The sequence below is a fragment of the Diospyros lotus genome, chromosome 13, assembly GCF_014633365.1.
Source record: "Diospyros lotus cultivar Yz01 chromosome 13, ASM1463336v1, whole genome shotgun sequence".
Classification (NCBI taxonomy): Eukaryota; Viridiplantae; Streptophyta; class Magnoliopsida; order Ericales; family Ebenaceae; genus Diospyros; species Diospyros lotus.
This window is the reverse complement of record NC_068350.1, coordinates 9193379-9214821: the sequence shown is the minus strand read 5'-3', so window position 1 is coordinate 9214821 and position 21443 is coordinate 9193379. Positions and strand designations below refer to the sequence as shown.

General features: G+C 38.4%; 2 protein-coding genes and 1 non-coding gene across 3 annotated transcripts in view; 1 reads left to right on the top strand and 2 right to left on the bottom strand.

Annotated features, from left to right (window-relative positions):
• Positions 1–12875, top strand: part of LOC127789242 (kinesin-like protein KIN-10B) — a 36662-nt gene extending 23787 nt beyond the window's left edge. The window contains exons 3-12 of the mRNA XM_052318080.1: positions 10396–10786; positions 10872–11077; positions 11154–11467; positions 11549–11603; positions 11875–11986; positions 12077–12207; positions 12311–12357; positions 12444–12465; positions 12575–12637; positions 12736–12875. Coding sequence (XP_052174040.1) covers positions 10396–10786; positions 10872–11077; positions 11154–11467; positions 11549–11603; positions 11875–11986; positions 12077–12207; positions 12311–12357; positions 12444–12465; positions 12575–12637; positions 12736–12819 — 1425 coding nt within the window. The 3' untranslated portion in view covers positions 12820–12875. The remainder of the gene's footprint in view (positions 1–10395; positions 10787–10871; positions 11078–11153; positions 11468–11548; positions 11604–11874; positions 11987–12076; positions 12208–12310; positions 12358–12443; positions 12466–12574; positions 12638–12735) is intronic.
• A 1654-nt stretch (positions 12876–14529) lies between these two features.
• Positions 14530–15791, bottom strand: LOC127787890 (metallothionein-like protein type 2). Its single transcript, XM_052315955.1, has 3 exons — positions 15626–15791; positions 14916–14996; positions 14530–14829 (listed from the first exon to the last, which is right to left on the bottom strand). Exons 1-3 carry the CDS (start codon positions 15781–15783, stop codon positions 14736–14738), a joined length of 333 nt encoding a protein of 110 aa, XP_052171915.1. The 5' UTR covers positions 15784–15791; the 3' UTR covers positions 14530–14735.
• Positions 15792–17590: 1799 nt separating this feature from the next.
• On the bottom strand, positions 17591–17663 carry TRNAK-CUU (transfer RNA lysine (anticodon CUU)). The gene has a single exon. It is a non-coding gene; the product is annotated as a tRNA-Lys (tRNA).
• Positions 17664–21443: the final 3780 nt, after the last annotated feature.

Sequence of the window (21443 nt, the reverse complement as noted above, 5' to 3'; positions counted from 1 at the left end):
CTATCCAACAGTCATCCAACAATGGCAGGAGGACAGATGCACAAGGATCGCATAGAGAATCTAGAGAACATGGCCAACACCATGGACGAAAGATTCTCATGAGTGGAGCAAACCCTGCAGAACCTGACTATCATGATGCAACATCAACAACAACAACAATAACAACAGACGCCCGGGCTTGGCAGCAGTTGTTCGTCTTCCCACAGGCGACGATCTACTTCCTTTGCCAGCCAAAGGTCCGATTCTGTCTCTGATGGCGGATCCGAGACAGATGGACGAGGCAACAATTGGAACCACACACGCAACAACCGGTCAGCATTCAAACCGCGCCTGCAGTTTCCAACATTTTCTGGTGAGGATCCTATTTCGTGGCTTAATAGGGCCAATTTATTTTTCAAGTCACAAGATATGAGCAACAAGGAGAAGGTGGAGCATGCCGCCTATTACCTTGAGAGCGAGGCTAGCCATTGGTGGCAGTGGCTATCACGCACATATGAGAATCAAGGCAAAAGCATTCGTTGGAAGAATTTCGAACAGGAGGTACATACTCGTTTTGGCCTTACAGGCTATGTGGACTATGATGAGGTCCTGTCAAAGATGCGCTAGATAGGATCCTTGAGGGACTACCAACGGGAATTTGAAGGGTGGGGTGGCCACACAAGTCAATGATTGGCCAGAGAAGGCATTGATCGGGGCGTTTATTGGGGGCTTATTTCCGGACATCGCTGCAGAAGTCAAGCTTCATCGACCCATCAGCATGCGCCAGGCAATCGATATTGCCCGACTAAAGGAGACCAGCTGCGCGTCATGCGTAAGGTGACGACACACAAAGGGCTTGCCATGACCGAATCCAGTTCTGGGGCGCCCAAGCCCAAGCCACCGCTTGTGTCGCAAGCTACAGCTAGCAAGCGCATACCACCGGGAGTCAAGCAGCTATCATGGGCCGAGATGCAGAAGAGGCGCGATTAAGGCCTTTGTTTCAACTGCAATGAAAAGTTCACCCCAGGCCACAAGTGCAAGGTGGCCCAATCTTTTTTAATCGAGGTAGATAACCCACCAGAGGAGGAGGAAGATGAAGAGGCAGAGCCCGACATGCCCTTTGACACGATTGCAACCAACAATGGGGTGGAGGCTGAGGATTTGCCAAAGGTGTCCCTTCATGTGCTGGTAGGATCCGGGGGGTCACAGATTATGCGAGTGACAGCTTGGCTCAGGGACAAAGTTATCAGTTTGTTTATTGATAACGGGTCAACTTGCAACTTCATCAGCACCAAGGTTGCCCACAAGCTACATATTCCCACAACTAGCATTGAGCCCTTTAACGTGCGAGTTGCCACCGAAGAGCGCCTCACATGCACACAACAGTGCAGGGTTGTAAGTCTAAAGATTCAGCACATCTCGATTATTATTGATTTGTTTGCCATACCATTAGTCGGGATGGATGCACACAACAGTGCAGGGCTGTAAGTCTAAAGATTTAGCACATCTCGATTATTATTGATTTGTTTGCCATACCATTAGTCGGGGATGGATATTATATTGGGGGCACAATGGCTAGCCCAACTGGGCAAGGTTGTGTTTAACTATAAGCAGTTGGCCATGGAGTTCACCTTAGCAAGCCAACAAGTTCGCTTGGCCATGCCGAATTTTTCACAACCATTTGAGGTCCATACCGATGCCAGCAACGTAGGCATTGGGGCAGTGCTTGTGTAGCAAGGTCGGCCAAGTGGCCTACTGTAGCCGTTACTCGTGCCTAAGCAAATATGGGAGGATCAGAACATGTCACCAGAGGAAGCAACGTGGGAGTCAATCGAGTACCTGGCCTACCAGTTTTCGCACCTGCATCTTGAGGACAAGATGTTTCTGAAGGGGCGGGGAATGTTGAGATCTAGAGTCTCAGCCCTTAAGGTTCAGGACACAGCGGGCTCGGACAATAACCCAAGCGTTGGCACAATTGGCGATAATTCAAGGCAACCCAATAGCGATGAGAAGCATGTTGCGCCAATTGAGACCGCACCTTGCATACCAGTGGACCAGCAAGGCCAACATGAGCCATTTGAGGCCTTAGTCCACAGTGCAGCCACAGAAGGCCAACCCAACCCAACAATATGAAGCCCACCAAACCAGGCCCAGTCTAGCAAGCCTATCAACCCAATTCATGGAGCCCATTGGAGGGAGAGACCAACAACCAAGTCAGTTCACTTGATAATGATGGATGCCCTAGTTCTCAGAAGGCCAATTTTCACCTAACTATCATAGGATAGAAGGAGAGAATCGAAAAAGTGTTGAAACATTTAGATATTTTCGTAGCTTAATTGATTCAAAAGTCCCCAAATGAAGGCAGATCAAAGCCTTATATAGTGGCTGGCAATGACCCCTTGGATGCCTTAAGTACATGAATGCAGAAATGTAATTGATGTATCCACATGAATGCTGGAAATAAAGAGAATACATCAATGTTGAATTAAAAGAAACAATTAAAGGAAACAATTAAAGTATCTATTAAAAAAGCGAACTGACTTGGTTGTTGGTCTCTCCCTCTGATGGGCTCCACGAATTGGGCTGATGGGCCTGGTCTGATGGGCTTCATACTATTGGGTTGGCCTTCTGTGGCTGCACTGTGGGCTAATCTTGCAGGTTGGTTGTGGGTTGAGGCCTCAAATGGCTCATGTTGGCCCTGCTGGTCCACTGGTATGCAAGGTGGGGCCTCAACTGGCGCATCATGCTTCTCCTCGCTATTGGGTTGCCTTGAATTATTGCCAGTTGCGCCAATGCTTGGGCTGTTGTCCGAGCCCGTTGTGTCCCGAACCTTAAGGGCTGAGACTCAAGATCTCAACACATAGTCCCTTCAGTCCTATTCTTTGGTTGTTTTTATATGCTAAGGAGGGTTGACAAGTGTGTTAAATACACTGCAAAAGGTTATGGGACTTGACTTATTTCATGATCTACCCAACAATGTTGATAATTTCGAGTCTCGATGGTTTATGGTCGAGCCTCCACCAAGTTAGAACGCCCCACTCTAGTGGTGTTGGACAATAACATCATCAATATGAACATATCAGCGATTGCTTAACCCCAATGAAGGGAAGTTTGGACATGAAATTGGATACCAATAGAATATTGGTCTAGTAGGTACCACAAAAACCATAAGAGAGAAGGAGGAAAAACAATATGTGGAACCTAAGAAAAAAGGCGGAGGTAGAAAGGGTAAGCTGGATGAACACCAAGCTTACCAAAGAGATGATTACCATAGGATCTAATTGTGGTAATTTGGTAATGGAGCATTAGTATGTGAATTTTAGTGGATTGAATACTGACTGCCATTCAAGAGGTTTTGTGGAGATAGGGTTCACCATGGAAATGATTGTGTAGGGTAATGGCAACAAGGGAAGAACAAGTGAGAGAGAGGTCTAGAGAGAATCTACACGGAGATTCTTTTTTCCTGGGATGTGTTTAACTTCAAAAGAGAACTTTGAGAACCATTCTTGCCACTGAAGAAGGAGATTGGGTGGCAAGTCCTTTTGGGTGGCGAACATGTCCATTTGGATGATAAAAGAATGTCCAACGAGATGAGCTTGAAAATTTTCAATGCCACATTTCACAACGAGAATTTCTTTGAATGTTGAGTGTTAGTGTAGTTCACCTTCCTTAAATGCACCACTTTTATAACCACATATTTGAGTTTTGCCATCCTTTTCTTCAAGAAGAACAACACCCGAATAAAGATCACTTGCACTTGTTTGTAGAATCCAAGTGCCAGTAGAGGGAATTTGCAAAGGAGGCAAAGTAGGAGCAATGGCTTTGACCTTTTAGGCTGCCCGTGTCTGCTGATTTTTCTTGAGCATGACTTGCAAGGGTTTAATGATGGAGGTTAAGTTGGGAACAAAATCAGCCATGTATGTAATGATCCCAATAAAATGTTGGGTTTATTGTTGAGACAGATTCTCATATGGGAATTTGAGCAGTTCTGCAGCAATATGGGGTTGAAGAGAGAATTGACCATCTTGAATTTGCATGCCAAGAAAGTCAATAGAAGAGACTCCTAGAATCATCTTCTTGGCTGAGAGCATTACACCATATTGTTTTAGCAAAGAGTGAAATTGTTCCAAGAGCTGATGTGATCATCTATGTTAGACAAGTAAAAAAGGATGTCATTAATGTAGATGTGAGGGCTTGAGATAAGACGGGTTTAAAAATTTTGGTCATGGCCTTTTGAAAAAGAGATGGAACAGTTTTTAATCCAAAAGGCATAACAGTCCATTGGTAGTGATGGTTGGGAATGCAAACAGCGGTTTTAGGTCTATCTTCTGGGTGAATACCCAGTTGCCAAAATCCAGCTTTGAGATCAAACTTTGAAAATATTGTTGCATTGGAGAGTTGTAAGAAAAGTGTTGGTACAGGTAGGTAAAGGAAATTTGGTGTTTGCTAGAAAATGGTTTTCCCCGTCTTTGGTCAGTTCTCTTTTCACATAAAACGCTTGGCAATCCCACTGAGAGAATGTGTCTTCTATGAGACATTCATCTTTGAGCTAAGACAGCTCTTTTACTGCACTTTGGTAATGTTCTGGGTTCATGCCAGCATGACTACCTTTTGTAGGATTAATGTCTTCATTTTTCTTAAAGGGCAACCGAATAAAGAATTTGGTATTAGTCCATAAGGAAGAAGAACATTTCTGAAGAAATTTAGAATGAGTTTTGGCACAACAATCAGAGGTAAGTTAAGCTTGGATGTTTGTTAGTAGTTGGATGTTGAATAAATTTCCTAAAGTGATAAAAGGCAAAAAAGATTCTTTATAAAGGAGTCCATTTGCATGAGGGTGGATTTTATTTTTCCGGAGCTGGCTGGTTAAATCCCATCCTATGATCAAGTCTTTACCAGGCAGTGTAAAGCCAAGTAATTTGTGCCAGATATGAAAATCGGGAAAGAACTGCAAGTAGACAGGCTTGCTACACAAGTTGATTGAAAACATTTCCCCATTGGCAGCTTGAAAATATTGTTGATGAGGTTTCTAATATGGAGATGGAAAGACAGCAGGATTTAATATAGAGGTGGCTGCACTAGTGTTAAATAATCAAATCACTGTAATAGGTTTGGAGTATTTGTCTGGGAAGATTTGTAACTGCAGGAAGGGAGTTGGAAGATTTGTATATACAGGGTCTAACTCATACTACAGAGGTTCTTCAGATTTTTAATCGAAGTTGTCTCTGAATCTTCCTCATAGGAGATGCCAAAAATGACATGGGGATTAGATTCCTTGGTTTTGGAGAACAGAGATTCTAAGTCATCAAGCTGAAGAGATGTTTGAGTAATGGTTTGGACAGAGGAAATGATCATCGTAGCTCGATTTCTTTCTGGACAGTTATTTGCATAATGCCTTGTGTGTTGGCAAATGAAACATTTGTCACCTTTGTTGTGGCCTTTCTAAGTCCTCCTTTTGAAAAATCGGCGCCTGCTAAACAAGTTTTGTTTGGAGCATGAAATCTTCTTTGGAAAGGCTTTCTGCCTAACTTAAAGTGGTGACTCTTTTCTGTAGGACAGTCACAAGCCCTTTATGAGCATTTGATAGCAAGATTAGAGCGATTGCAAGCGTTGGTAATCTTGGAGCTTAGTTGTTTAAACTTAGAATAGGACCGTTGTTGATGGAAAAGTTTTTGCAGGGATTTAAGAACAATTTGGTGAAGTTCGCCCAGAGTCACCGTATCTAAATAAAGGTCTTTGGTTTCTAAATATCGTGTTACCTCTTGACTGAGGGAGAATGGGATGGAGTTCTAGTAAGCTTGCTTGAGATTGGAGTCATACATACCACCAAGGATATAGAATCTTTTGGCAATTTGCTTGAAGTGGTGGTTGAGATCCTTGGGGTGGAAAGAGCAACATTTGAGTTGGAAATATTCTTTCCGAGCAGTTTCAATAATATGGTAGGGTTGGCCAAGGAATTCAACATGAAGATGGAGCATGCATCTGTCAACTATGGGTTCAGAAATAATCATATTTTTACAGTAGTCATCCATTTTGTTTCACCAATTTTTCAAAATACCAACAGTTCGAGCAGCAAAGTTTGTTATAACTGCTGCAACAGTAGCATGGGGTTATTGTAATTCTATCACACCATGCTTAGAATTCTTGAATAGGTGCTTGCCACTGAGTTGGAGGAATATCATCAAGGGTAAACCATTGAGGAGTCCTTGAAGGAGTTGGTGCTGTTAAAGAAGAAGAAATAGTAGGAGGGTCTGGTCGGTTCTGGGAGATTAAAAAAGGAATTTCAGGTGGTAAAGGAGATTTAGGGGTTTTTGGGTTAAAAAATCTTCAGATTGTAAAGGATCTTGACCAAAAGTGGGAACTTGAGTGTCATGTGAGGTAAAAAAACAAAAGGGGTAGTTTCAGAAGAGTCATCAGATTCTAAAATATTTGATGGATTATGATAGACGGATCTCATCATCATTTGAAAGGGTGGCTTATAATTGGACGTGGTTGCAGGGAAGTTTTTAGGTGAAGATGAGGCTTTTTTTTCTGTAAGTGTAGGTGAAGATGAGGTTGGGGTTTGTCTTTCTAGCCCATTCTTCTGGAGTAAAAACTGAGAGAAATCTCCATAGATAGCATGGAAGGCGGCTAGGTTAGATTGGAATTGTTGTGGGGAATGGGGATAAGATGTTGGTGAGGAAGATGGGTTTGAAGAGTTTTGATGATCTTTGGCCATCTGTAAAATAGATGATGAGCTTTCAACTTCTTCAGTTCTTGTTCTAGATGGTAGAAATTTTGTCTGTCTGCTTTAAAAACTTGTATTTATTTTTGAAGGTCAGCCATTCTATTTTCCATTTGTTGTAAAGGAGTGAGAACAACAGGCAGGATTCTGTCAACCTTTTCTTCAAACCGGGATTGAGTCTTGGCTATGTTTTGCAAAAGTTTATTCTAAGCTGTGATTATCAGATTGTCAATTGAGAACTTGTTCTGTAGGAGACACAAGCAGTCTAAAGGATCATGGTTTGATTAACAGACATGGGCAGTCTAAAAGGTCAAAGCCATTGCTCCAACTTTGCTTGCTTTGCAAATCCCCTTTACAGGCACCCGGATTCTACAAACAGATGCAAGTGATATTCACTGAGGTGCTGTTCTTCTTGAAAAAAAGGATGGCAAAACTCGAATATGTGGTTATAAAAGTGTTGCATTCAAGGAAAGTGAACTACATTACCACTTTAAGATTCAAAGAAATTCTTGCTGTGAAATGTGGCATTGAAAAATTTCAAGCTCATCTCATTGGACATACTTCCATCATCCAAATGGACATGTCCACCTTCCCAAAAATGTTACAATTCAAGTAAAAGGACTTGCCACCCAGTCTCCTTCTCCGATGGCAAGAATGGTTCTCAAGTTCTCTTTTGAAGTTAAACAATTGCCAGGAAAAAAGAATCTCCTTGCAGATTTTCTCTCTAGACCTCCCTCACCTGTTCTTTCCCTACTGCCATTACCCTTCCTAGTCATTGCCATGGGGAACTCTATCTCCACAGAACCTCCTGAATGACAGTCAGTATTCAACACTCCCACTGAAATTCAGAGACTAATGCTCCATTACCAAATTACCACAATTAGATCCTATGGTAATCATCTTTTTGGTGGGCTTGGTGTTCATCCAGCTTACCTTTCTAACACCTATTTTCTTGGGTTCCACAGACTGTTTTCCCTCCCCTTTTATGGTTTTTGTGGTACTTACTGGACATTGATATCCAGTTTCATGTCCAAACTTCCTTTCATTGGATAAGCAATCACCGATATGCTCATATCGGTTGACGTTATTGTTGCTGTGATTAAAGATGCAGTACCAAATATGCCCCTAGAAAGATCAGAAGTGGTCAGAGTTGTAGCCTTCCTAAATTTCCACCTTACGCTAAACTTTTTTTTTGAATGGTTTTATGTTGATTGGGAATTATACCCACAGGAAATCAGAGAATTTCAGAGGCATATGTCCATTATCAATTGGGTTATTTCTCTTCAGGTATGGCCTCAGCTAAGTGATGATGTTCCATGGGAGCAATACCCAGTTAATTATTCTCAAGAACTCCATCAAGCTCAGATATATTATCTTAATTCCAACCAAGGTTACACTTTCACAGATAATCACAAACCAGCAGACTCAGCTAGTCTGGAACCAGTTAGTACAGAAGCATTAAACCAACCTTGGTGGAAAACCATGGGTCTTCCTTCTGACTCTGATGATCCAGATGTTCCAGGACCTGAAGCTAATCTAGTTAAACCATGGGTCTTCCTTCTGCTAAAGGAATCTGAAGCAGTATTGCCTGCTCGTGCTAAATAATTTCAGTTTTCTATATGCACTGGCAGTTTGTTTGTATTTGTTTGTCTGTATTAAGTCAGTGTTCACGTGTTGCTGTTAGTAATAAGTTTGGTTTGTCAGTAGTAAGAAGGCTTGTAATGCTCAAGGCATCCTATCGCCTACGAAAGGAATAAACTAGTGTGTTTTCTCCTTCTTGGCTTTCTAAAACTTCTTTCATCTGGTTGTTTGTTATCCATCCAAGATGGTATGAAATGTGGGCATAGTAGTGAAGAGAGTATGCTTTGCAGTTGCCTCTTAGTAGGATCCTCTGCATCAGAAATCTGATTTATAGACCATTAATCCTGATAGCTAGGGGTGGGTATGCATGTAAAAGGATAGGAGGGACTGTTGTTGCCTTGGACAGGGCTCACCTTGTGGCCAGGTCATACCTCCTGCATAGTCCCCTTCTCTAGTTATGCTGGTTTTCATAGCCTGGACTGCAAAAGACAAGTGCAGTCTGGGCTGAAAGTAGTTTTATTCATACAACTATACAGTTCTTCAAAAAACTATTTCAATAATTGATTTAGATTAATTTTCAGGATTACCCAAAACATAATATATTGTTCTTTGGTAACTATTATTAGTAACAAAACAATTCTTAACAAACTGATTAGGATAAGAATATAATAATAACAAGATATAGTCCATTGGGAAATGTTGAGTAATCAAATTGTTCTTTAAGAACTGATTAGGATTAATTTTTGAGATTAATCAACATATAATAATGCAAATATATAGTTCTTCAGGAATAATGTGATCATCATTTAACATGTATGCTAAGATTGATCTTCGAGAACTTCCATCATAAATGATTATTGAAAATAAAGAAAAATAAAATCATTTCAAGTATTTTAATTCATACATACCTTGATTGAAGAACAAAAATAATCTTTATGCTTCAATCTAGTAGAGACTCATGTAGATAATGTATTGTAAAACTTGAAGGAAATAAAACAAGAGAAGAAGAATTCTCTATGTATAGAATACTTGATCTCTTGAATAATACAAATGAGTCACAGGGTAGCCCTATTTATAATGATTCACCTCTACAATTGATGGTTAAGATCAAATGATCTACAGATAGATTTAAAATTACCTTTTTGAGTGGTTATCCATTTTGGTAATTATTCACAACCTGAACTATTTTTATATATTTGCTTTTTGACCCACTTACATTTCTTATAAGTTGTTCCTCCATAATTCAAGTTATTAGTTCATATCTTTATCATTCCATCCACCAAAACAGCAAGGTACTCTATAACGCCTCTTCCTTAATGTGTTTTGTGAGTTCATCCATCAGAATAGCAAAAAGGTAATGATTCAATGCAGATTCTTAAGTTTCAGTATCTCCTCCACAAGTCCTAACACACATTTCTATTTGTTGATGCATGTCCTTAATAACTCTTTTTTTGCTGGCCACATCCACATGTCCTTAATACCTTGTATGTGTAAGGAATATGAACTCATTTCTTTATAACTCTCCCACAAGACTTCTCTAGGACCTCTATTTAGGTTGTTTCTAAGTCTGCAAATACGATACGCAAATCTGTTTCTCCCTTAATCCATTTTCATTAGTCACTTAAATGAATATATACTTTCCATTATTGACTTATAAGGCATAAAACCTAGACCTCGGTCTCTCCTCAACTCTTGTTCAATCACCCTTGGTATGGCCAGTTAGAAATGTTAACATGAATGAAAGAAAAGATAAACAATAAAGTTTTATAAATGATTTTTAGCCATTATATTTTGAAGTGTAATAATTAGTTGATATAGATAGAAGAGAAAGGCAATGTTAATAGTGTAAAGGATGAAATAGAGCTCACTTTGTTTAGCTTGATGCACAGTGAAAAAGAAAATAAACGCATATGATATTTTTGGAGAAGGTCTTACATGCCTGCATCAGTAAACAAAATATTGTTGATGGATGTTCAAATTGCCAAGAACAGTGGGTACTTCTTGTAAAACCGTGCACCTGGAAAACCCATTTAGATAATACTTGGTGCAGTTCTTTTCTTGTCACTGTTTACTTGGATCTGTTTCAAACAATGGCATGGATGATGATGCAGGGAACAGATAAAATTCCAGGTTTAATACCACTGGCCATGTCAAAAGTTTTGTCCCTGTGCCAGAACACAGGGAGCACTGCAGAGATTTCTTACTATGAAGTCTATATGGACAGATGCTATGATATAATGGAAGTCAAAGGTCAGGAAATTGCAGTTTTAGAAGACAAACATGGGCAGGTTCACCTCAAGGGACTGTCTCGGGTTCCAGTGCATTCAATGTCTGAATTCCATGAGGTGTTTTCTTGTGGAAATCGTAGAAGAAAGGTTGCGCACACAGCTCTTAATGATGTCTCTAGTAGGAGCCATGCAGTGCTTGCAATTACTGTTTCATCTCCTCGCGGTGATGGTTCTGGATTTGTGACTGGGAAGCTGACCCTCATTGATTTAGCAGGTCCTGACAGAGCATCCCGATCAACCTTGTACTATAGTTGAGTCATAATTCCTTTCTTCTCAATGTATACTTGTGATTTATCCAGGTAATGAAGACAACCGGAGGACCTGCAATGAAGGCATTCGAATGCAAGAAAGTGCCAAAATCAATCAGTCCTTATTTGCATTGTCCAATGTGATATATGCACTAAATAACAACAAGCTCCGAGTGCCTTATCGAGAGAGCAAACTAACCCGGATACTGCAAGACTCTCTTGGTGGAACTAGTCTTGCTTTGATGGTTGCTTGTTTGGTAAGGACTTCAGCGATCTCATGATCTCCTATGGCATTGTGATGATCCTGGATTAACTTTTCATTGTTATTTGCAGAATCCAGGGGAGTACCAGGAATCTGTGCACACGGTCAGTTTGGCAGCTCGCTCGCGCCACATCTCTAATTTTGTCTCTTCTGCTCAGAAAAACAAGACACCCAAGCTTAAAGTTGACATGGAGGCCAAGCTTCTTGCATGGCTTGAATCAAAAGGAAAGACAAAGAAGACACAAAGAATGGCTGGGACTTTTGGTTCTCCATGTTTTAGCACCACTCCCGGCTCTCTGTCCTCGGCAAAGAAGCCCAGCGCGTGCCTCAGCTGTGGAAAAATGAATTCTAACACCAACGAAGGTGCCTCTAATATGAAAGAAAGGTCAGTTCCACAATTAGAAGCTTTTATTGTGTTACACACAGAATAGCCATACCCCAGGCTCTTACTCTCATTCATTTACAGGGTTTTGGCTAGAAACTTATTCACTAATGGAGGACCAGTTGATAAGAGCATGAAGGTAACCATTTATTCAGTTTCTTGGTCCTCATGGTTGAATCACCTAGCAACTATTTATTTATTCAGTTTCTTTCCCCTGGATATTTACTCCACACACAAACTTATGCCCATATGCTAAGATCATATCAAAGAGTTTCTGAGGATTGTGTGATTTACAATTTTGCCTGTTCAAAAACTACAACTACCATTGAGTGGATTTTTCTCATTATTGTGCAGTGGAAATTTTATGTGTGATTCGATCCTAACAAGGCCACATTGAAACTTCATTGTAGGCTGCAGAGGTTGCTACGGGGGACAAGGAGGAGGCTTCATTGAATAATGTAGAAGTCCCTGTAGAAGTACCTGTTCTTGAGGCAGAACTGGAATCGAGAATGTGCACACCTGGTAATATGCTAACTCTGTCAACAGGATTGATTTTACTTACAACAAAGCTTTTTTACTCAAAAACTTGGTTCCATTGGTCACCACTTACAGAGAAAACCAAATCCCTTCAAAACCCACCAAGAACAGCTCTTTCTCCCATCAACTCGAACATAAGTTTGGAGAAGTCGCAGAAGTTGGGCACTCCTCTTGATAAATTTAACGCGCTCAGTTCTAATTTAAAGGTGCCCACAAAACACTTGAATCTATCTACTACGTTTCTTTCTTAGGATTGTTAGTAGGCCATTCTCCTTTGTCCTAACGTTTTCGAGCTGAATGTGCGTACAGAGCTCTCTGGTCCGAGAATACATCGATTTTCTGAATTCAGCAAGCAGGTTCCAATCCAATTCTATTTGTTCGCCGCTCTATCTTTAAAGTGGTAAGAGAGATTAAAATTAACAATGGGTGCTCTTGATTTCAGGGCGGAGCTCATGGAATTGAAGGTAAACGAAACGACCGACGAGGAAGGATCATCAAATGGATCCCCAATCTAAACATCGATCATTACGCCGGGCGGCGGGCATTACTAACAGTTTTTCCCACATTTTCCAGGGAATCGGAGAGAGAATGGCGGAGTACATACTGGAGCTAAGAGAATCGAGTCCGCTGAAATCGGTAAGGAAATTAAACTAAACTTGTGCGAAATTAATGATGATGGAAGGTTGTTCGTATCAATCAGAACGATGCTGAAACTGGTTGGTGTTTGAATGCAGCTAAGTGATCTGGAGAAGATCGGGCTTTCCGCGAAGCAGGTGCACAATATGTTCGGTAGAACTGCCAGAGGACTCTTTCTGTGATGCTCTGCAGTGCTCACAACACCCAAGTTTTTTTTTTTTAAAAAAAAGAGAGGTTAGAATAGTGATGTATTCGGTCGGACAATTCGGACCAGATTTGAGGGTCGAATGGGAATTTTCTTGCTTGCCCCAAATTTGATCCGACAGAGACTGAATATCATCAAAGTCCCCGTGTGTGTTGTTTTTTTAAAGTTTAGAATTTAGGATAAGATTGTAAATTGTTGCAAGATATGTTGCTGTCTTTTCATGTCTGGCTTCGATGAGACGAGCAATGAAATTGACCACCACAACCTCCACCATCACCTCAGAGTGTACTTCTTTAACCAACGCGGCACTTCGAAATTTTGGAGATGAAAATGATTTTTGATACAAATGCTTTTTGTCTTTCTGTTCTGAGTAAAAGATATAAGAAAATTTTAAAATTGTAGTGTTATCTTCGGATTTTAATTTTTGAATTTATTTTTTATTTTATGTTTTGAGTTTTTTTTTTAAATTATTAAAAATACTTTTTTAATAATTTAAAAAAATTATTTGTCAAAATAAAAAATATATATACTTTAAAATTAAAAAAAAAATATTTTATGATATTTTATTTAATAATTTCGATTCAAAATAAATTATAAATTTAATTCAAAAGGGTTTAAACTGTTGTAATATAAGAAGTAACTATTAATCTAATTATATGTAATGTACTGAAATTGTAAAGTGTTTTTTTAAAGTTATTTTTGATTTAACTCAACTATTATTTTTATGATAAATTTATTTTTATTTACAAATTAAAATTTGACATTAATTTTGAGATTTAGATTACCGAAATTATAAATTATAAAATAATATAACATTAATTTATCATAAACAAAATTTAGAATTTCAAAAAAAATTTAATAGAGAAAAAAAGGCATATTACATATTCAGTTTAGTATTTAAATAAAACAAAACAAAAAAACTTTCATACATATTTTGTTTCTCTTTCATTACTATTGCACAAGATTATTACAACCGCGTTAAATTTATAAACACCATCAAATTAAACCCTAATTCTAAAATTAAAATCTTGAAAAAGTTACATAAGTTATCAGTCACAAATGCGAGATGAGTAACAAGGGCAATCAACAATAGTCATTCGATAATCGAACGATGAAGAAATGTGATAATAGTAGCGAGCATGGATGGTGGCGACAACCAAGCCTTAAAGAGAAGAGAAAAAAAATGAAAGAGAAAAACAGATAAATTTGAAGAGTATTTTCCACCGTTTAGATTTAAAGGGCTTGTTTTGTCTAAAAATAACTAAAATATAATTTCAACATTTTGAATTTTATGTATAAATTATTTTTATGTTTGAAAAATATATTTTTAAAAATAAGCAAGTAATGCACACACTAAAGAAAATACTTTTTTAACCCAAAATATCTCGATAAAGTTGACAATTCTGCGAAAGTGAGAGCATACTTATCACACTTTCATTTATGATTGAAATGATACATGAGAATAAAGACAAGATAAAAAGGGCCAGTTTTAACTACAAAATAGAAAATCTAACGACATTTTCCTTGATTTTTCATCAATTATACAATTATTATATTTTCAAGATAAACATAGTATCATATAATTTATAGCATTCAATTGGTGCCCAATTGCTCGTGAACATACAAAAGACAAGCACAGCCTCCAATAAAGCAAATACCATTAACCTTTTGTACAAAGGTCACCAAGGAAGCAAAACCATGAAACCATGGCTACTTTATTTTGAGCTAGAAGAGGAGCTCTTCAGCACATGAAGCAGCCCAAAACCCACCAAAACAAACACAACTCTACTACTAACATATATTATGATGCATTATCTATTATTCTAACAGGGACAGCCGGAAAGACCATCCCTGCTTGATGCTCCCACGGAAGGCTGATGATTGATCAGGCTCTCATTTGCAGTTGCAAGGGTTGCAGCTGCAGGTGGGTCCACACTTGCAACCATTGTCCTCAGCTGCCACGCCCATCTCAGATCCTTCGAAGTGTCTGCAAATTCATCAACATACATAAGATTTTCTTTAATTAATAAATTAGAAATTTATTAATTATACAGATGTATGAATAATACATACCCCTTCTGGGGTGCAACTCCAGCAATAAGGGTCTCAGTGGTAGTCTTCTCAGAGTAGCTTAGGTCTGGATACATCTTGCATCTGCCACCATCAGCCAGAAAGTTACAGCACATCAATGATAAATAATTGAAAGGGATGTTTTGACCACAAAACTAAAACCGTGATATTACATACGTAATTTTTGTACAAAACTTGTATATTTCTGCAGTTATAAATTGTTTGATTAGTTTTCCCTAGCTAATTTCACATTATACAGAGCGAGATCTCCGTAGAAGTATCCTGTTCGGATTAACAAAAGAAATTGTAAAAAGACTGCATAAAATATCTCAACAATTGGAAACTCGGAGAGACAGTTTTGCTATAAGAGAACAGAAAAGCGGCTCAAAAGGCGGAGCAAAGTTATTCTCGCGTTCGGATCTAAGAAATAGGAAGATCAGTAGAAACTGCGTAATTTCACGAAGAACCAGAGTGAAAACCTAAAGATCCATCACCTTTTAGGTTTCTGCGTTGAGCGCTTCCGCGGAAATTACGTAGAAACCTTAAGAGAACGTAATAGCTAATACTGATTTACGTCCGAATACAAAGATTACAGAACATAAAACAAGAAAATCCTTTCCCGTGAAGAAATTAAATCGAGAAAAAGAAAGAAAACCATATATGCATCCAAAAGCCAGACAGACACAGACAGAAAGCCAAAGCCAGAGCCTTACCCTCCGCAGCCGCTGCCGCACTGGCAGCCAGATCCACAGCCGCAGTTCCCTCCACAGCAAGACATTTTCTGGAAAAAGGATAACAAAAACTCCTCTCTAAGTCGATCGAAGAAAGAAGGGCAAACGACGATGATGAGAAGGTGAGCGGGCGACTGCATTTATAGAGGGAAGGTAGAGCCTCAGCCGTACACGCGTCAAGATTGATGCGGTGCCCATCGCTATTCAACGGGCGCAGATCCGCCACGTCCCGGTCGGTTTTTTGTATGCTTCAAACAAACAAAATGAGGGGCACTTCTGTGTCGTCGAGTGTACGTCCTCTCCAGGACTTTTCATTTATCTAATTTTTAAGTGAAAAAATATTAAGGCCAGGCCAGGCCAGGCCAGGCCACGCTTGTAATGAGACGAGTCGGTGGATATCATCAGTGGTGAAGTCAGCTTGATTGTGATAAGGATTAAGGGGGGCGGTAGTGGTGCGATATCGCTTGAACAATGGCAAGCAAGACCCAAAGAATGAGTGCGATTTTGTTCTAACTCCTTTAATGGGTAATTTTACTACTCAGGGTTAAAAAGGTTATTTTTTGGGGGCTATTTATTCTATTTTTTTCACTCCTCCCTCTTGCTTGCGTTGTCTTTCTCCCATCATTGACTCTCTTGTTGCCTTCTTCTCACTATCACATCACCTTACCTCGTCGCTGCATCTTTGTCTCGTCTCACCGTTACATCACTTCCTTACCATCGCTGCATCCTCGCATCACAATCAACGAGGTGAGGATGCAACAACGAGGCAAAACAGTCTATGTGTGAGGAAACCTTGATTGTCGACGTGCGAGAGGAGACGATAACAGTGATGGTGGCATAAGTCTGGCCTGAAGAAAAAGAGGAAAGATGGGAGAGATAAGAGATGAGAGAGAGAGATTTGGAGAAAAAAAGGGAAGTAGAGAGAGGGGAGACCAATAGATTTTCATAGGGGTTATTTTAACTCTCGTTAAATAGGATAAATAGGATGAATAAAATCTCAATCCCAAATAAAAATCATGTTATAGGTACATTATTATGTACATCTTAAACTATATAATGTATCACAAATGATACAAATATTTTCTTATATTTTATCGTCTCGTCTCATTGCGTCCCACCATCTTCAATAAAAGATATTTAAAATATTTTAATATTATTAAATAATCAAAAATATAATGTATGAATAACATTTTTCCATCAAAGAATAGGTGAATATCTTGGCAAACGGCGTTCCAATCTGAAGTGAACTCTCCGTCTCAGTCCCAGCCATCCCATCATATATCATCATATCAAATCAGTAGATTGTAAGCTTTTTTTTCTTTTTTTTTATTTTTTAATGTTTTTATTCCAAAGCATCACTGCAAAATTTACTTCAGAAGGCACCCACCATGGATGGACTAAAGACAAAGAGAATGGGCCCATTTCATGATATGTGGTGGGCCCAAAACGAAGGCTGTCCCTTTGCAGTGACTGCGGAATCCCCTTCTGGTGCGGCCCACAACTGAAAAGTCTTTTAAGAGATTTAGAAGGACAAAAGAAAAATAATTGATCTCGTATCTATCTAGGCAGAGAAGGGGTCAAATTTCAGATTATTTTTTATATTCTTAAAGGTAACATTAATTCTTGTAACGAATGTAGTTTGGGCAGTTGTGGTTATTATTTGTATGTACTTTAATTAACTTTAGGGTAAGAATTTATTTGGCTCTTACAAAAATATGAGATCTAATTTTTCTTATAAATCTAAGTATGTAAGTAAGAACCTTTTTTGATCATTTTAAAGGTACGAAGTCCAATTTACCCTCCAAGCAACATACGTGGAGTAATTTAATACTTTTGAAATGGTTAAGAGAAAAAAAACAAACAAAAAAAGAAAACTGATTTAATGTTCAGTAGAAAGAATAACAAAGTGATTCGAGCAAAAATAAATTGCACACAAATGGCCACCAGCGCCCACCGTGGGGCTCGAACCCACGACCACAAGGTTAAGAGCCTTGCGCTCTACCGACTGAGCTAGACGGGCACGCGACACTTGGTTGCAGTAAATAAAATAAATTGAAATGGTAGACCCATTTCTCTTCTGCGCAACCGTCTTCATAGTCGGGAATTTATTATCCAATGAATTTGATTAGCACTAGTTTACCAGATCTGATTAATTTGATCAAAAAATTCAAACAAATTATGCATAAATCTATTAGATCTGATCTTTATTAAAGCTAGATGGCATCTACATGTAAATGGACCGAGTTTTGATTTTGTGGTTTGGATCCAGAAGATGAGCACACCCAAAGCTCACAGTTATGGGTATCAGCGGTTCGAATTGGTTCAGTTCTATAAGAAATTAGTAACTAAATTATTTTTAATAGTTTTAAAAAAAATAAGAATCGTAATCAAATAATTACATATATAAAACCAAACCAAATCATAACTTCATTAATACTTCAAGTCTTGAAGTAAAAGTAGAACAAAATAATTCATAGACAATCTCATCAAATGAGATTACGTCGACCATTTAATATAACAATAACGCATAAAAGTCTAGAAATAAAAGACTTCAAGAATAACAATAACCAACAACAAAAAAAAAAAAGAAATAAACAAAAACTAACAACAACAACAACAACAACAATATATCCAGCCTTTATTCTACTATGTGGGGTCGGCTACCTGAATTTTAGACTTTCATGTATTTCTATCTTTTGTTATATCTTCATTGAGATCCATACATTTCATATCAAACTTTAATGTCTCACTCAAAGTCTTCTTAGGTCTGCCTTTATCTCTTTTTTTAATTAATTGTTCCATTTCATCAACTCTCCTCACAGGAGCATCTCTTAGTCTCCTTCTCACATGACCAAACCATCTTAGTCTAGTCTCTCCCATCTTCTCCTCTATTGGCACTACTCCTATCTTATTACGAATAACTTCATTTCTAATTTTATCTTTTCTTGTATGGCCGCACATCCATCTTAACATCCTCATCTCCGCTACACTCGTCTTTTGTTCATGTTGGTATCTGACTGCCCAACATTCTGAGCCGTACAACAAAACTAGTCTTATAGTTGTTCTATAGAATTTTCCTTTCAATTTTAATGGGATTTTACCATCACATAACACCCCCGATACATTTCTCTATTTTAGCCAACCTGCCTTAATTCTATGTGTGACATCCTCGTGAATTTCTCCATCTTTTTGAATCACTAATCCTAAATATCGAAAATGGTATTTTCTTTGTAAGATTTGGTCTTCCAATTTTATTATAATATCCTCCACTCTTGCATTCTTACTAAATTTACAGTCCATATATTATGTTTTCTTTCTGCTTAATTTAAATCCCTTAGATTCTAAATTGTTTCTCCATAACTCAAGCTTAGTGTTCACTCATTTTGTTTCATCCACCAACACTATGTCGTCTGCAAATAGCATACACCATGGCACCTTTGTCTGAATATCTTTAGTGAGTTCGTCCATTACTAAAGCAAATAAGTATGGACTTAGTGCAGAACCTTGATGCAATGCTATTGTAATTTTAAACGGTTCAGTATCCCCTCCGCGTGTTCTGACCCTTGTCTCTGCACCATGATACATGTCCTTAAGGGCTTGTATATAGGTTATTTGGACTCCTTTATTCTCTAAAACCCTCCATAATACTTCTTTAGGGACCCTATCATAGGCCTTTTCTATATCTATAAACACTATATGTAGGTCCTTCTGATGATCCTGATACCTTTCCATTAGGCCCCTCAGTAGATATATAGCTTCCATTGTTGACCTACCGGGCATGAAACTAAACTGATTTTCTGAGACCTCTGTTTCTTTTCTGAGCCTCTACTCTATTACTCTCTCACAGAGTTTCATGGTATGGCTCATTAACTTAATTCCTCTGTAATTTTCACAGTTTTGAACATCTCCTTTGTTCTTATATATAGGGACCAAAGTAGTCTTCCTCCACTTATCTGGCATCTTTTTGATTTAAGAATCGCGTTAAATAATTTCGTTAACTAGGAAATACCCTCTTCTCCCATGCATTTCCATGCTTCTATTGGTATATTATCCGGTCCCACCGCCTTATGATTTTTCATCTTTTTTAATGCTTACCTTATTTCATTTGAACTTATGCGTCGATAAAATGTATAGCTCACGTTCCTTTCGGAGTTACTAAGATGTCCCAACCTAACTCTTGTGTCGCCATCATCATTGAATAATTTTGTGAAATACTCCTTCCATCTCTCCTTAATCGCTCTCTCATTCACTAATACATTTTGATTTTCATCTTTTATGCATTTCATTTGATTTAAATCCCTTGTTTTTCTTTCTTTTACTTTAGCTAATTTATATATATCCCTTTCTCTATCTTTTGTATCAAGTTGTTTATATAGATTCTCATATGCTTTTGACCTTGCTTCACGAACAGCTTTTTTTGCTGTCTTTTTTTATTCTTTATAATTTTTTTGATTTTCTTTATTGTTGCACTGATATACAGCCTTATAGCAATTTTTCTTATTTTTAATTTTCAATTGCACTTCTTCATTCCACCACTAAGACTCTTTAAGGTTAGGGGCTTTACCATTTGTCTCTCCAAGCACTACTTTTGCTGTGTTTCTCAGGGCATTAGCTATTTCTCTCCATATTTAGTTTGTCTGTCCTTTTCCATTCCATTCTCTTCTACCCCTTAATTTTTCTTTGAAGATTAGTTGTTTCTCCTATTTTAAATCCCACCACCTGATTCTTGGATTTTGTTTTATGTGATTTTTTCTCTTCCAATTTCTTACTTGGACGTCAAGTACTAGAAGTTTATGTTGAATAGTCAAACACTCTCCCGGTATCACCTTACAATCCCTACAACATACCCGGTCCTCTTATCTCATGAGGAAGTAATCTATTTGGGTGCTTGATGTGACATTTTTATATGTGATTAAGTGTCCGTCCCGTTTTTTGAACCTAGTATTGGTTATGATGAGCCCATATGCCATTGCAAAATCTAAAATAGACTTACACTCATTATTAATTTCCCTGAATCCATACCCTCCATGTACTTCTTTATAGCCATTTCCGTTTCTACCCACGTGACCATTTAAGTAACCTCCTATAATCACTTTCTCTTCTCTTGGTATCATTTGTATGAGTCCCTCTAGGTCATCCCAGAATTTTACTTTTATCTCCTCACCTAACTCCGCTTGTGGTGCATATATACTAAAGATATTCATAGTCATTCTTCCTAGAATAACCTTCACCATAATAATCATATCCCCTATTCTCTTTACATCCACTACCTCATCTACTAAGCTTTTATCCATAATGATCCCCATTCCATTTTTTGCTCGATCATTTCCTGTATACCATATTTTATATCAATTTTCTGACAAAATTTTTGCTTTTTTCCCTACCCATCTCGTCTCTTGAAGGCACATAATATTAATCTTTCTCCTAATCATCACATCTACCACTTCCATAGCTTTGCCTGTTAATGTTCCTATGTTTCATGACCCAATCCTTAATCTATGATTTTATTTTTGGCTTTGACTTTGAATTTGATTTTGTTTTTGGTTTTGGTTTTGATTTTGATGTTGGACTAACTTCTTTATCTACATTCGTCCAAGCAAATACGGGAACCCTTACTCATTTGTCACTACATCTGGATGCCGATGCAGCGGCTCTAACTCACTTGACACTACACGCGGGCAGTGTAGCGCGTCGCTATAAAGGGTTACGCCCACGCTCAAACATTTTTTCATAATTTGTCTAGAGTTCATGTTTTGGATCCGACTAAGTTTTACATTGGCTGTCGGCTACTAAACACAAC

Coding starts and splice junctions, on each gene's coding strand:
- LOC127787890 (XM_052315955.1), bottom strand. CDS start 15,783: ATGCAGTCGCCCGCTCACCTTCTCATCATCGTCGTTTGCCCTTCTTTC. Junction 14,997..15,625: donor TGCGGCAGCGGCTGCGGAGG/GTAAGGCTCTGG, acceptor TGATGGTGGCAG/ATGCAAGATGTATCCAGACC. Junction 14,830..14,915: donor GGAGTTGCACCCCAGAAGGG/GTATGTATTATT, acceptor ATGAATTTGCAG/ACACTTCGAAGGATCTGAGA.